At 39.3% G+C, this 16,618-nt stretch overlaps 1 protein-coding gene across 4 annotated transcripts in view; it reads left to right on the top strand.

The window, feature by feature from the left end:
* PRKAR2A (protein kinase cAMP-dependent type II regulatory subunit alpha) overlaps positions 1-16,618 on the top strand; it is a 72,475-nt gene that overhangs the window by 32,546 nt on the left and 23,311 nt on the right. For 3 of the 4 annotated variants that reach the window (XR_014064187.1, XM_081525610.1, XM_081525611.1), the window contains exons 3-5: positions 7,594-7,646; positions 10,089-10,172; positions 15,471-15,577. Coding sequence is in view for 3 of the 4 variants with exons in the window: in XM_081525610.1 (XP_081381736.1) it covers positions 7,594-7,646; positions 10,089-10,172; positions 15,471-15,577 (244 nt within the window). In the remaining variant the exon portion in view is untranslated. The remainder of the gene's footprint in view (positions 1-7,593; positions 7,647-10,088; positions 10,173-15,470; positions 15,578-16,618) is intronic. The other variant, XM_081525612.1, reaches the window with a different exon arrangement.

Below are 16,618 nucleotides of genomic sequence, written 5' to 3' on the forward strand. Positions count from 1 at the left end.
GTGATTATAACCACTTGCCTCAGTTCTCTTTTCCTTTTATATTTGCTTGGCTAAGCCACACTCTGGTTAAACCCATTCTCCACATATTCTGTCTCTGCACCGCATCTGTACTTGGTGGAGGGAAAACACGCAGCCCTGCTGACTGATCTTACCCTCAGTTCATGATCATTAACCTCTAGTACGCTTTTGGTGACCACAATCATACTGTTTCTATACTTCTTTCACTCTCTTGTTCTCCTAGGTAAGTCTTTCATACCTTCTTTCTCCCCAAACCTATAACACCTCCTCCCGTTCCTATTCCTAGCAGATAATCGTCTCAATTTAACTAAAGAAACAGAAATAATAGAAGAGAATTTCCATAGACTCCCACCACATCTGTCCTTCCCCACCTGCCTGTGAGTCCAGTTGTCCACCTGTACACTAGATCTCAACCCTTCATCTTTCCAGCAGTTACCTCTTCTTTACCCTGCATAATCTTCATCCTTCAGCTGGTTTTTGTCAGCAGCATATCATTGGCTCTCCCTTCTTAAAATAAAACTGCTACAAATCACTCTTCCCTCTCCAGCTACCACTCTTGCTCTCTGCCTAACTTTATAGCAAAACCTCTTGAAAGAGTGGTCCATACATACTTCCAGTTTCTCTTCTGTTCTCTCTTGAGCCCATTCTAGTCAGACTTTTGTTCCCATATCTCACCAAAGCTACCTTTGTGGATTGCTCGTTCACATTCTTCAGACCTTCATTTGAAGGATACCTTCTCAGGCCTTATATAAGGCCTATCTAAAATCCTCGCCCCTCCCCAGCACACAAACACAACCTATCTCCCTACTTTATTTTCTCCTTAGTGCCCTTCCTCTTTTAACTTACTTATCCTGTTTACCATCTAGTTCACTATGCAAGGGTATAAACACCAGTCAGGCAGGGAATTTCATCTGTTTTGTTCACTGGTGTATAGTTAACATTTGGAACAGTGTCGGTAAATATGGATGGATGGATAGATGGAAGGAACAAAGGAAAGATCAGGAATCAGGAAGAAAAATTACTGTAGGCAGAAAAAAAACCAAGAAGCGCTTCTTGGAGGGAGGCAGAAATTGCACTGGAAGTTGAAAAATATGGTTACTCTTGGGCTAGTACTAAGAAGGATGCATTCTAGATAGAAGAATGTCTAAAGACTTGAAGGAGAATAAATGGGACCCAGCTGCTCTGGCCGTAGGAGCGGAGATAAAATTGGAGGAGCTTCTCTGGTAGTCCAGTGGTTAAGACTCTGCTTCCACTGCAGAGGGCATGGGTTTGACCCCTGGTCAGGGAAGATCTGCATGTGCTGTGAGGTACCGCCAAAGGAAAAACATTTTTTTTAATAAAATAAATTGGAAAGAGAGTTAGGGAATAAGCTCCTGATGTGATCCAAGGATCTCAGCTAAACTATTTGTGTGAGTACACGTGCTTTGTCAGACAAAGCAGAAGAGAATTCAACGACTCAGGATGTCTGACTGAATAATAATCCAGAAGGTAAAGCAGCAGAGGAGAGCTCGCAGTTCTTGAGTGTCTCCTGTGAGCCAGGCCTGGTGTTTAAATGTCTCCTCCTATTATTAACCCTTTAGCATGGTTCTAGCCTTGTTATACCCTCATACCGCTGAAGAGACCGAGGACTGGGGACGTAGAGAAATAGTGAGTGTGGAATGATGGATCCACTCTCAGACTGTAGTGTGTCTAGCTTCAGAGAGGGGGCCCTCCCCTCTTTGATGCTGCCTCTCCCCTGCAAAGTACTGGGATTGAAAAACTGCAGCCTCCAAATCCTGCGTTCTAGCAGAACAGCCCCTCTACATCAAGTGATGAATACATCAATTGGAGACAGTCCATAAATTCTTCAAAGGCAGATTTCTTGAATTCGTCCTAGATTAGCGTTGACTGTCCTTGAGTTTGAAACGTTTAGTTTGATTCTGTTAATTTAAAAACTTAAAAAAGGAAAAACAAAAACCTTTCGTTTTATAGATCACTGCTGTTTAAAAAGGCACCCAGTCAGTAGTGTTTTGTTATGGCAACCCTAGCTCTCTAGTATACCAGGCTGTATCAACTCTTCACGGGAACCAGCAAGACAGCCTAGGGCCTGAAGCCAGTGACCAGGCTTGGTAGAAATGAAGCAGTTTTCTCTCACAAATACATTTTAGTGATTCACATTTCTGGATGAAGAAGTTCAGTTCAGTCGGTCAGTCGTGTCCGACTCTTTGCGACCCCATGAATTGCAGCACGCCAGGCCTCTCTGTCCATCACCAACTCCCGGAGTCTACCCAAACCCATGTCCATTGAGTCGGTCATTATAGGGGACTGGAATGGAATGGATGAAGAAAGCAGCAGTTAAAATCTAGAGGAGGAAATTGTGCTGGATAATCTACTATTACTTTGTACAGCTCCCTACTACTAACTAGTGACATCTGCTGGACAGTGGTGGCAAAATTAATTCCCTCAAGTGAGGGGCTGGGTTGCTCTTTAGCCTTCATCTTCAGTGGGTCTTGAGCATCTCATGACATTCAGTGTAGTTCTTGAGGCTGCAGAGGGGATCACACTGACCCTGGGACTCCCCAGGTAACTTGTACACTGAGATAAGCTTCCTGATATTTAGAACCATAAGGGACAACAATCACAGAGACCTAAAAATAGATTTTTATATGGAAAATGAGAAAAGTAATTTGGGATCAGGACCAGAAAGAAGTAGAGAGGTTGAGGTAAACAGAGGAAGAAGAAAAAGGAGCTGAGTCTGATGTTCAAAAGAAAAGTGAAAACATCCAAACCAGTTAAAAAATAAATAAATAAAGATACGTTGTTTTCCACTAATGTGTGTATGTGCTCAGTCATGTCCAACTCTTTGCGACCCCATAGACTGTAGCCCACCAGGCTTCTCTGTCCAGAGGATTTCCCAGGCAAGAATACTGGAGTGGGTTACCACTTCCTTCTCCATTTTCCGCAAATAGAAACATATTAATAATTTTAATGAAAGTAACTGCTTTTGTTTAAATCATAGTGCTGTGTCTTAAGACTTCAAGATGTAACATTTATTGCCTCAGTTACATTAGTGTCTAAAAATACAAAAATGAGCTAAGTTGCCACAGTACTTTCCTCCAAAATCAGAAGAAAAGCAAGCCTGAAAATAAGCAAGCTCAAGACTAAGTCTCATTATCAGTAAAATCCTGTCATTCTCATCATTAAAGACTTATTATTTTCAACTTTTTAAATGAAAAATTTCCATGCATATGCAAAAGTAGAGAAAGTTAGTATAATAATGCCCATGTACCCACCTATCTCCAAAATGAGGGTTTTTTAAATGCATTTTTCAAAGAAGACATTTTGAAATCCTGGACCAAGGAGTAACAATTAGGGTAGACTGAATAAAGGTCAAATATGAGACTATTTCTGAGGCAGAATTTGATGCATTCATTGCGTAACAGGTGGAAAGAAGCCAGTAATGGTGAGTTCCAAATTTCTAGTTTAGAAAACTTGGCTGACAACGACAGCGTTAATCAAGAGCACGGAGAACCAAGAGGTTTGTAGTTGAACTCGGTGTCTGATGAGCTGCCTTCAACACAGCTTCCTCAGCCCCCTACCCAAATACCTATGAAAACGTGAAAAATGACAGCAGTAACATCTAAGAACTGAGGAACGTGTCTGCCTTAATCTTTAGGGCAGACCCGAGATAAACTTGTTTCCTTGTGGAAACAGGAACGGCTTGGCAAAAGATAGGGAGTCGTTATCTATATTCCATGCCTTCCCTGGCTCAGCTCCAAAAGCCTGTGCTACCAGGGGTCGGGCAGCGCTCTGTACAGAACATTACCTGATGCTGTTTTAGGGATTAGAATGATGTCTGTCCTCTTACTCCCGTCTCCCGCGTTTTTCTCCGTCTACTTCAGGATGCTGGGTTCCTCTTAGGCAGAGTATTGATGGCATTACAGCACAGAAGGCGTGCTCCACACCTATAGGCTGCATCCTCTCTATAGGTCATGTGGGGAGTTACCGTTTCTCAGGTATTCCATTAGTTCAGAAAATCAGTGAGGAGGAGGAAGCTGGAGGGCAGCTAGACCAGCACTGCAGTGAGTAAATGTCTCTAAGAAATCAGGAATTGAGAGTGGTATGTATCATCTCATCCCTTCATTGTAGATACATAGAGTTTTTTAGCCATGATACAGAAGAATGGAGTGTAGGGTCAAGAACCAGTTTTATTCCTTGCCTGCTCACAAATAAGATGTAAATCCTAACAAACAATATAAAGCTTATGAATGAACTTGGTGGATTAAGGATATAAGAGGAATGAAGATTAGAAGGGTCCACTACAAAATGCTGATTTGTTGTTCAGTTGCTCAGTCGTGCTCGACTCTTTGCAACCCCATGGACTACAGCATGCCAGGCTTCCCTGTCCTTCACCATCTCCTGGAGTTTGTTCAGACTTATGTCCATCGAGTTGGTGATGCTATCCAACAGTCTTGTCCTCTGTTGTCCCCTTCTTCTGCCTTCTGTCTTTATCAGCATCAGGGTCTTTTCCAGTGAGTCAGTTCTTCACATCAGGTGGCCAAAATATTGGAGCTTCAGCTTCAGCATCGGTTAATTTCCTTTAGGATTGACTGGTTTGATCTTGCAGTCCAAGGGCCTCTCAAGAGTCTTCTCCAACACCACAGTTCAAAAGCATCAATTCTTCGGCGCTCAACTTTCTTTATAGTCCAACTCTCACATCCATACATGACCACTGGAAAAACCATAGCTTTGATTAGACAGACCTTTGTTGACGAAGTAATGTCTTTGCTTTTTAATATGCTGTCTAGGTTGATCATAGCTTTTCTTCCAAGGAGCAAGCGTCTCTTAATTTCATGGCTGCAATCACCATCTGCAGTGATTTTGGAGCCCCCAAAAATAAAGTCTCTCACTGTTTCCATCATTTATCCATCTATTTGCCATGAAGTGATGGGTCCAGATGCCATGATCTTGGTTTTTTGAATGCTGAGTTTTAAGCCAGCTTTTTCACTCTCCTCTTTCCCTTTTATCAAGAGGCTCTCTAATTCCTCTTCACTTTCTGCCATAAGGGTGGTATCATCTGTATATCTGAGGTTATTAATATTTCTCCCAGCAATCTTGATTCCAGTTTTGCTTCATCCACCCCAGCATTTCACATGATATACTCTGCATATAAGTTAAACAACCAGGGTGACAACATACAGCCTCAACATACTCCTTTCCCAATTTGGAACCAGTCCATTATTCCATGTCTGGTTCTAACTGTTGCTTCTTGACCTGCGTAAAGATTTCTCAGGAGGCAGGTCAGGTGGTCTGGCATTCCCATTTCTTTAAGAATTTTCCACAGTTTGTTGTGATCCACACAATCAACGGCTTTGGCGTAGTCGCATGAGAGGGCAAGAGAAGTAAAATTTTTAAGGGCAAAATCTGTAATACAAGACAACCTTGAAGAAAGGACAATTGTTGAAAGAGCTCGGATAGAGAATAGAATAAAGATAATGGTAATTAAAGTTCCAGAAAACCAGAACAAATGAAACGTGATAGTAGCAGTAGTTCAACGAGTTGACATTTACTGCCTCCTTACTGTGTGCCAGGCACTTGTTTACTTGAATCCTTACAATAGTCCTCAGAGGGGAAGCACTATTGTTAGCTCCAGTGTGCAGAAGAGAAGGTGGAGATTTGAAGTAAACCAAGCCAGGTCACACAGTTATTGCAAATAATGGACTATTTTTTAGGAGAGAAACTTTTCCTTAGCTATAATGACCTATACTAAAGCTATTATGAAGAAGGAACAGGTTTGTTGCTTTCTGGGTAACACCAGTGATCACATCTAGACATTCCTGGCAAAATAGTTTTGTGAGTACACTAACTCTTTTATTCACTACATAATTCATTGTATCTGCTATTGTCATCCCTAAAGGTGAGATTTTAAAAGCATGACTTGTATTGACATCTCCAATTCTAACTCATCTTGTGTTCTGTATTTGTATTAATATCCCCCTTTTCTCCCATGAAAAACTATGTGTATATTTATTTACTCACAACGGTAGTACACAGAGGAGTTTTGGAATTATTGTACCACTGCCAACATCAATTCTGTTTTATCATTGGATACATCCCACTGAGGGTGGATGGTCAGAATATTATGTGCAGAAGCTACTTAAAATCATTCTTCTTTCCTTTTCTGTGGTTATATTATCAACCTGATATATGGTTAGGTTCATTTGTTTCTCTTTGTATCCAATTTTCAGGTCCCTCCATCCTTATCAAATTTATTTTTAAAAATATTTAAAACATTTTAACAGGGCTTAAATGTCAAAACTATATAAACTTTTGTTCTTAGAGAAGTTCATTCCTTTCCCTACCCTGTCCCTTTTTTGTTTCTGCCTACCTTCTAGGAAACAATTTTATTACTTTTTGGTTTATACTCCTCTTGTTTCCTTTTGGAAAAATAAATACATTAGAATTTTTTGTATGGGCTTTCCTGCTGGCTAAGCTGGTAAAAAATGCAGTGTGGGAGACCTGGGTTCAATCCCTGGGTTGGGAAGGATCCCCTGGAGAAGGGAAAAGCTACCCACTCCAGTATTCTGGCCTGGAGAATTCCATGGACTGTATAGTCCGTGGGGTCGCAAAGAGTCGGACACAACTGAGTGACTTTCACTTTCACTTTTGTGTATGTGTGTGTGTATATCTCTCTCTTATGTATATATATATATATATATTCATACTTATTTATTCCCTCTCCCTACCATTTTTAGCTCTCCTTCTTTCTCATGGAAGTCCTTCTGTATGGAAGAACAGTCTGCTATGTATATTAATAGTGTATTCTTCACCTCCTTTTTTTGCCTTTTTTCCCATAGAACTGACTGCTTATTAGCCTATGGGGATCTTTCTTTCTCAGTCTTTCCCATAGCTGAATTATTCAAATGCATACTTACATCATTTATGATATTCTGATATTGTAAACAATTGTTTGGTTAGCATCTTTTTTTTTGGTTAACATTTTTTAAATCTTTGAATTATGATAAAGACAAGTCCTGCAGCCCACTGGTGCAAACACAGATTACCTACAAAGAAAACCAAGTTGGCTTTAAATTATATAATATTGTATGTATTTATAACAGAGCCTGACAAATAGTGTTATATTTGTTTTGTTAAAATTCTTTCAAGTCATTCTAATACATAATGAGGTTGAGATATTTTTATTTTTTTAGTGATTATTCCAATTCCATATCCATATGTCTATATTGCGTGTATTTTACTTGGTGATTTTCTGTTCCTGCTTCATAGCTCAGTAGAGACACCTTATCCTTCCTTGCTTATGCTTGCCACTACCATAGAATTTAGTAGATGATGTTTTTTATGGTTTCTCTCCTATTTGGACTACCAATCCCTAGATAGCTGACTTTTCATCACTAACAGAATGCCTGGCATTACTAGGTATTTAGTATATTTGTTAACTGAAGGAAAGGGTTGCAAAGTTCATTATAGCTTTAGAAAACAGTGAGCAAAAGGAAATTGTGTTTACTTCCTATTTTCCAGTAAAATACACATCTGTTGTATTGATTTTTCTCTTTACTTTTTTCTCTCCAACTTTAGTCTGTGCTGAGACCTATAACCCTGATGAGGAAGAGGAAGATACTGATCCAAGGGTAAGAACTGCAGCAAAGGTGTTAGGTAGAATAATTTCAGTCCCCACTCCCTCCCCTTCTCCTCTATATACCAAGTCTAATCATGCTAATATTTAAAATAAATACAGATTAAAATCTCAGCAAGATACCGTCTTTTATCTAACAGATTGACAATTATTAAGAAGAATAGGAAGCAAGATTGGTTGAGGATATGGTAAGAAGGGGTGCCTAGCTGTAGCTGTCAGCTTTACACTTAGTCAAGCCAACTGACTCAGCAATTACCTGCAGGAGAATTCATGCCTACCAGCTGGATCCTTCCTAAGGATCCTTTCTAAGGAGGTTATTGCAGTATTATAATAGTGAAAGATGGAAGCAACATAAATGAACTAAAACAGGGGTCTCCAGGGGCTAAATTATGGCACACTCAAATCAAGAAAATCTGAAGCCATTGGAAATGATGGTACAAGACTGGGTTTAATGACATGGAATGATGTAAATTTGAGGTACATTTTATACAGCATTTTATAATATAAAAAAAATTTAAAATATCTATCCATCTTCATACCTATTTACTTGTTTACTTATTTTACAAAGATTTATGCCTGGAAGGATACATCCCAGATTTTAACAGTAGTTATTGCAGGACTACAGTTGATTTGGGGGTTGCTTTTTTAAAAACTCAGATTTTTAAACTTTTATATAATTAACAAGTTACTTTTATAAAGCAAATTTGAACCATCTTTTTAAAAAGATTGATGTTATAAAGAAACTTTAATGATCTTTCAAATATGCCTTAAGGTGAGCAGACTAGGAAAGATTTCTGAACTATTCTAATAATAAAATGCTACCATTGTGTGAATATAATAGACATGTAGGTTTTTAAATTTTTCATTCTTGACGTTATAAAATTTTGAAAAGACTCTTAAAAGTTAAAACTTTTTCAACTGACTATTTAATATTATAAATTTAAATTACTTAGCACTTTTGACATCTGTTATTTCTGGTCTAAATTAAGTGATGTAGATTTTTTAGGGTGAAGACAATACTTAGGATGGCGCTTAATAGGTTTTTCAATTATAACAGTGATGCTGGGAAATAATTCTTTTTTAGTTCAAAAAACATGTATTTACTATCTGTAGTGTTAGTGGTGGTAGTAATAATTTTTGAGCACCTACTGAATGCCAGGTTCTATTTTAAACACTGCCTGTATCAGCTCATTTAATTCTATGGCAACTCTGATTTTGTAGGCACCACTAATATTGCTAAGTTTGTTGATGTTTGAACTCCAGCTTATATAGTAGTTGTTTACTTGTCATCCCCATTTAGATTTCAATAGACAGCTTACACTGAGCTCCTGATGATTTCCACTGAGACATTCTTTTTCACCCACAGTCTTCCCCAGCTGACTAAATGGCAGCTCCATCCTTCCTGTTGCTCAGGTCCACAATTTTAAGGTCACCCTCAGCTCCTCTTAATTTTTTATACCCGCATTCAATTTTTCAGCAAATCCAATGGGCCCAGTCTTCAGATCATATCCAAAATTCCAGTACTTCTCAACACTTCCATGGCTACCACCTTGGTCTTAATCACCACCATTTTAACACTAGGATAATCACAGACGCTTCCTGGCTTCTGCTCTTGTGTCCCTCAAGGCTGTTCTTCACTTAGGAACCAACTTGAGCCTTTAAAATCATCAGTCAGATCTCATTCCTTCCTCAGTCAGAACCCTGAGATTGCCCCCATGTCACTAGAGAAAAGTTCCAGTTCTGTGATTTACATTGCCCTCCACCTAACCCCCAAACCAGGTCTCTTCCCGATCTTTCCCCCTCGCTCCTTGTCAGTCACACCTGTCTCCTGGTTTTTCTCAAACATGCTGTTCACCCAGCATATTGTTTTCATTTGCTGTTCCTTCTGCCGGAGGTCTTCTTCACAGAGATGTCCACATGGCTCACTCCCTCAGGTTGTCCTCGGTTCCTTAGGCTCTTGACACAAATGTCACCTTCTCAGGCCTCATCTGGACACATGCCTGAGTGTACACTCACACTTTGAATCACCCTTCACCCCTGATTTTTCTCCTTAGCCCTGTCACTCTCTACCATACTTCATGTATTTATTGATGGTGAGAGCAGGTGTTTGTGTCTTGTGTTCACTGCCCTGTCCCCAGAGATGAGATGGTGCCTGGCACCTAGTTGATGCAAATGTTTGTTGAGTGAATGAATGTGTAACCTTCTGCTTTACGAATGGGGACTCTGGGGCTCCCAGTGGATAGCTGCCAGCCATACCTCCATCCCGTTGCCTGTCCACAATCAGGGTACTGCTTGGTATTTGTATAAAATTAAAATTATGATAAATGTGCTCTTAATTTTTCCCATTTTTTAGGGGAAAGAAATATTCTAATTTGTAAGTTAAGTAATATTTTAAAGTAGAATATAAAAATTTCCCTTGTTTTCTTTGGATTGACAGGTGATTCATCCTAAAACTGATCAACAGCGGTGCAGACTTCAGGAAGCTTGCAAAGATATTCTTCTTTTCAAAAATCTTGATCAGGTAACACTGACTTTTTAAAATATTTTTGTCTTTTAGCTTTTCATCATTTAAACAGTTTTTAGCATCTTAGCCACAGCCGTATGAGGCAATAAAACCTTAGCTTCTTCTTTTGCGTTGTGTTTAGCACTGTTGCCCGTAAACAGTTTTTTAGATGACTTAATATTTCTCTGAACTGCTTTGGTACTTCCTCCAAGGCAGTACCATTTGCGGACCATGCATTTGGGTCATATCAAAAGGAAATGCTCAGGTTTGCATGACCCTGGCTTAGTTCAGAGGGTCTTTATTTATGCTGCAGAGTAAGTTCTCTAAAGATGCCAGTGTGGTGTCCTTCTTACCGGTAGCAGTTACACACTTGGAAGTGGGCGACTGCTTCTCACCTCTTGGGTGTAAGGCATCTCTTGTGATTATTCTCAGTGAAGACCTCAGGCCTGGGACACGCAGAGTAATATGTGTCTATAGGGCTCCAGCACAGGGTCTGTGTGTGCCTATCTTCCCTCTCTTGGTGAAGATGGAGAACAGGGCTGCCTCCTGAGCACAGAGATGCTTCAAATTTCCTGTTTCTTCAGTACTTTAAGGGCCATGTGCTGAAGGCCCATGGATGACTGAAGTGCTGGGCCTGCTGGGGAATCCCAGAATGTGCAGAGACAGGAAGTATGGGAAATAGAATTTTCCTACTACCCAGTTCCTGTAAATAAAGTCTTCTGAAAATATTCCCACAGCCCTCTGGGAATTGGATTGGTCAGACATGAGTCCGTGATGTATTCCTGGCGTCTGTAAACGAGACTGTTTGGTAGCTTTGTGGTTATAGGAATAGCTGAAACTTTAATCAGATATTTATTAGTCTGAGATTGAGTAAAACAAGGACAGTGAGTTCAAGGAAAGGCTGGTTGTAAGAAAGACTAGTCTGTCTGCTGTTTTCCCTGGAAGACCCATCTGTATCAACAGAAAAGGGACTTACTTCTTCATCTACTGTGAATAAAACCCCTTGTAAATGTTATACTAGCAGACGTTCTAAAGAAAGTTGCTATGTCAGCCTAGTATTCAGATTTTTCTTACTGATGAAGAACCACATTTTACCTTTTTGGTATTGAAAAATAAAATTTTCAGATTTAATTATATTTTTCTGACATTTTATCATGAAAATATTCAAATACAACGAAGTGAGAAGGGTTTTACAGAACGTGTATTTATCCTCTGCCTTGATTCTAACATTAACATTTTACTATGCTTGTTGTGTTATATACCATCTACCCTCAACAAAGGGGTTAGCAGCCTTTTGCTTAAAGAACCAGATATGTGCTGTGCTTAGTCACTCAGTCGTGTCTGACTCTTTGGGACCCCATGGACTGTAGCCCACCAGGCTTCTCTGTCCATGGGGATTCTCCAGGCAAGAATACCAGAGTGGGTTGCCATGCCCTCTTCCAGAGTATCTTCCCAACCCAGGGATTGAACCCAGGTCTCTCGCATTGCAAGTGAACTCTTTACCATCTGAGCCACCAGGGAAGCCCATAGCAAATATGAAACATTTCTGTCACAACTACTCAACTTCATTATTGTAACAGGAAAGCAGCCGTAGACAATGCATAAATGAAAGCGTATGGCTGTGTTCCAGTAAAACGTTTACAGTCAGCTGTTTGCTGCCCTACATTAACCCATCTTATTTTTTTTGGATAATCTCAGTGTAGTTCTCTTAAATATTCTGATGTTCATATCATGAACTGGAGTTCAATATTTGTTTGTTGCTTTTTAATGTAAAGTTTACATGTAATGAAATGCATGCATGAGCTTTAAATGTACATTCACTTAGGTTTGACAAATGCATACACTTAAGTAATCCAAGCCCCTATCAAGAATATAGAATTTCAGGGACTTCCCTGATAGTTCAGTAGCTAAGACTCTGCACTCCCAATGTAGGGGACCCATGTTCAATCCCTGGTCAGGGAACTAGATCCCTCATGCTGCAGTTAAGACCCAGCACAGCCAAATACATAAAAATAAATATTAAAAAAAAAAAGAAGGAAGATTATAGAATTTAGGACTTCCCTGGCGGTCCAATGGCTAAGACTAAGACTGTACTCCCACTGCAGGGGCATGGGTTCAATTCCTCAGGGAGCTAAAGTTCCGCATGTCACACAATGTATGCAGCCAGAAAAAAGATACAGAATATTACTACCACTTCAGAAACTTCAGTCATGCCCCTTCATGATCAATTCTTGTTTCCCTCCCCACAGAGGCAACTTCTATTTTGATTTATTCTACCATAAATTAATTTTGCCTTCTAGAATTTCATGTAAGTGGAATCATACAAGATATGAAATCATGTAAGATTTCATATAAGAAATCATACAAGATTTCTCTCTGCTGTGAGAAACTCCTTTTGCTCAGCACAGTATTTTTGAGATTCTTTCATGTTGTTCAGCATTCCATTTTCTTTTTTCACTTTTTATTTTGAACTAGTTTTAGCCTCACAAAAAAGTTGTAAACATAGTAAAGAGTTCCCATATGGCCCTCATCTAACTTCCCCCAATGTTCTCATCTTACATAACCACAGTTTAGTTATCAAAACCAAGGAATTTGCATTATTACAATATCATTAATTAAACTGAAAACCTTGCTCAGATTTCATCAGTTTTCTCACTAATTTTTTTTTCCATAGTTAATGATCCAGTCCAGAATCCCATATTACACTTGGTTGTTATTTTCCATAGTCTCCTCCAGTTTGTGATAGTTTTCGGTCCTTTCTAGTATTTCATGATCTTGACACTTTGAAGAGTGCTGGTTAGTTACATTATAGAATATACCTCAATTTGAATTTGTTTGATGTTTCTTCATGATTGAAATGTGGTTATACATCTTGTCCAGACTACTACAGAAATTATATTGTATCCTTCTCAGAGGATCAGATCGAGGGATCCATGATGTCAGTGTGTCATTGTTCATGATGTTAGTTCATTCCCTTTTATTTCTGAGTAGTATTCCATTGTATGAAGATGCCAGTTTGCTTATTCATTTTTCTGACAATGGATACCTGGTCTATTTCTTGTTTTTAACTCTTGAGAATAATGCTGTGGACATTTTGTGCTCTTCATTAAAACACCTGAGGACAAAAATTGCTGAGTCATAGGGTAGATGTATTTTTTATTTTATAAAAAACTGCTAGATCTTTTTCAAAGTGATATTACCATTTTGTATTCCTTCCAACAATATATGATATTCCCAGTTGTTCCATATGCTTACCAACTTTTGATATTATCTGTCTTGTAAAATTTTGGCCATTCTGGTGACTGTATTTGTTTCCACTTTAAAAACAATTTGCTTTTCAAACTTTTGTGTTTAAATTTTCAAATTTACGGAAAAATCAAAACTCACATATATTCTTTACTTAGATTGACCAGTTGTTAACATTTTGCCACGTTTACTCTGTCTGTTGTGTGTATATGTATACACATATATAGGTATGTATAAACTGCTTTTTTAGGTTCTGAGCCATTTGTGAATATACTGAGGACATCATGGCTCTTAGCCACTAAATGCCTTAAGGTATATTTTCCAAGAACAAGGATATTCTCCTCCATTAACACACTATCATTATTAAGCCCAAGAAATTTAACACTGTTGTAATAACATTACCTAAATGCAGTCCATATTAAACTTTTCCCAGAAAAGTTTTCTATAGCTTTTTTGTTTTGTTTTCCAGTCCTGAATCACATGTTGCTTTTGGTTGTCATGGCATGACTTTAATCCCTTCTAACCCAGAATGCTTCCCCCGTACCTTATTCTATATCTCATGACACTGATGTTTTTGAAGAGTCTGGACCAGAAGAAGATTTGTTACTCAGAACATGAGGCTGCCAATGGATAGCCCACAAGCCAGACACGCCAGGTGTAAGATGTATGTGTTTGGTCTGTATTGTATGTGAAAATTTGAATTTGTTATCTGTATTTAAACGTGAGATTTCAAGCAACACTGGGTTCACACTCCACATGAACGTGGAGGACACGTGAGTAGCAAGCCTTCTTTTATAGTATCTGTCAGCTTGTACAGTATTCAACACCCATGGAACTATGGAACTAAAGAGCTGCTTGTTGGTGATACATTATTTTAAGTAGCACAGTCACACTGACAGAATGCTAAATCATATGAAATTCGCAGCAATGAAATTATTTCCTTGCCAGGCCTTCAATCCACATTCCTCCAAAGAGAAAGTCTTTCTGTGAGTTGAAGCTGGTCTTTAGTGCTCCCTAACAGTCACTGGGGCTTCCCAGGTGGTGCTAGTGGTAAAGAAACTGCCAGCCAATGCAGGAGACGTAAGAGATGAAGTTTGATTCCTGGGTTGGCAAGATCCCCTGGAGAAGGGCACAGCAACCCACTCTAGTAGTCTTGCCTGGAGAATCCCATGGACAGAGGAGCCTGGTGGGCTGCAGTTCGTAGAGTCACACAGAGTTGGACACGACTGAAGTGACTTAGCACGCACATATGCTCAACAGCCACTGACAGAGGGATGCTGGCCTTAGACTGAGACCACTGTATTGTTAGAATTTAATAGCACTGTTTTGTTTTGATTATTTTAATACTTGTTGGTACAGTTACCTTCTGGTTATTGCAGGTAATATTGGTAAATAATTGTATGTGTTGTATATAAATAACTATAGCAACATTCAGTGTCTGATAATAAAACTTAAAGTACCTATTGTGTGATAAATGTTTTCTGTAGATTTTTCTCCTTTAGTCATGAAAATTGATGAGCTGGAAGCTGTTTATTAAACACTTTTTTGGAATGAAGAAACAGACTCAGATTAAGTGATGTGCTTGACTAGGAAGGGCAGCTGTGCTGCTCCATGAGATAACCTCTGAAACATCTCAGCCTGCTAGATTTGATGATCCTGTTAAGATCAACACCTGTAGGAAGGTGGCGTCACAACATTACACATGATACAGCAGAGCCATCGTGGCCGTACACGTGTCATCAAGGCAGGTGACAGTCTTGTCGGTGTGTCTGGGTGAATAGGCACCATGGTTTAGATGCCTATTTTCACATAAACTGTAGAATGTTTTTTTTTTTTTTTCCAAAAACTATACTGCCTCAGAGAGCTTGGTAACTGAGTTGTGCATGTGGACATGCAAAGCTGAATGGCCACAGGAAGGCATTTGTTTCAGACCCTTAGGTTTCTGCTTGGATGTGGGGGATAGTCTGATGTGAGGACTTTTCCCATGTAGTCACCACCTGAGATAAACACAGTTATTTTTTTTCCTCATAAATGTAAAGGCCATCTTTTCTCCTTGTATGTTCCCTGCAGGAACAGCTATCCCAAGTCCTTGATGCCATGTTTGAAAGGACGGTCAAAGTTGATGAGCATGTCATCGACCAAGGAGATGATGGAGACAACTTTTATGTCATTGAACGGTAGGAGATGGTGTTCTGCGATTGTACACCTGTACTTAGTAAAATTCGTGGTTCAGGGCAGGTGCTTCACCCTGTGCCGTGTTCAGCCCAGACAGGACCTAGGGCCAGGTTACCAAGCTCCTCAAAGTTTGCCGCTCTCTGTCCACAGCCTGCCCTTCTCTATCTTCTGCTGTCCTGAGTCCTGAGTGCAGCGCATACTTGGGTTGCTACTATCTGCAATTAGGTGAGCTGTGCAAGATGCGCTTTATAAACATGTTATTTGCAAGTGTCCAAGAGAAGTAATTTCCATGACACTTTATTGTCATCTAGATCATTCAATCCTAGCCTGATTTTACACTTGAGTATATTTCCTCAACCTCCATACCTCTGGCCCCTTTTGGCTCTGTTCCAGGTTTAGGTCCGTTGGGAGACATGAAACATGCGAGTTTGACCTGCTCACCCTGGTGTGTTCTCACCTCTTGAGCTATTGCTATTGGTATCATCTGGGGGACTCCCTCTGACTCCCTCTCAGTCCTGAAAAGAACACTTTCACCAGAGTTTAGGATCAATAAGATGTTGCTTCACCAGTATCTTCCATTAGTTATTTTTCATTTTTTCTTTTCAAGTAATTTCACAGTTATAGAATTGTTATACAAATAGCACAAAAAATTCTTAGAAACCTAGGTTCTCCGGGTTAATGTTTTACCAGATTAGCTTTGTGTTTGAAAGTAAGTTGCAGGTATAAGCCCTTTTATCTCCAAATATATGTATATATTTCCTAAAATAGGACATTTTCTTACATAAGCACAGACCAGTTATAAAAATCAGATATTAACATTTTATACAGTACTCTCATCCACTGTGCAGACCTTATTCAATTTTTTCCGATTGTTTTCTTGATTTTTAAGGGTCTTTTTATCTGTATCAAGTAGATGTAGTACTAGATTCAACTGTCCCCTTTCTTATCGAAGCCTTTTGCTCATTCAGAAAAATGTTCAAGAACGTATTCCTTGGATAACCTTTGGGCCCTTGATATCATGACAAATTATTCCAATTAGAGTT

This window comes from Giraffa tippelskirchi, chromosome 9, assembly GCF_054371585.1.
Source record: "Giraffa tippelskirchi isolate mGirTip1 chromosome 9, T2T-mGirTip1v1.2.pri, whole genome shotgun sequence".
NCBI classification, from domain to species: Eukaryota; Metazoa; Chordata; class Mammalia; order Artiodactyla; family Giraffidae; genus Giraffa; species Giraffa tippelskirchi.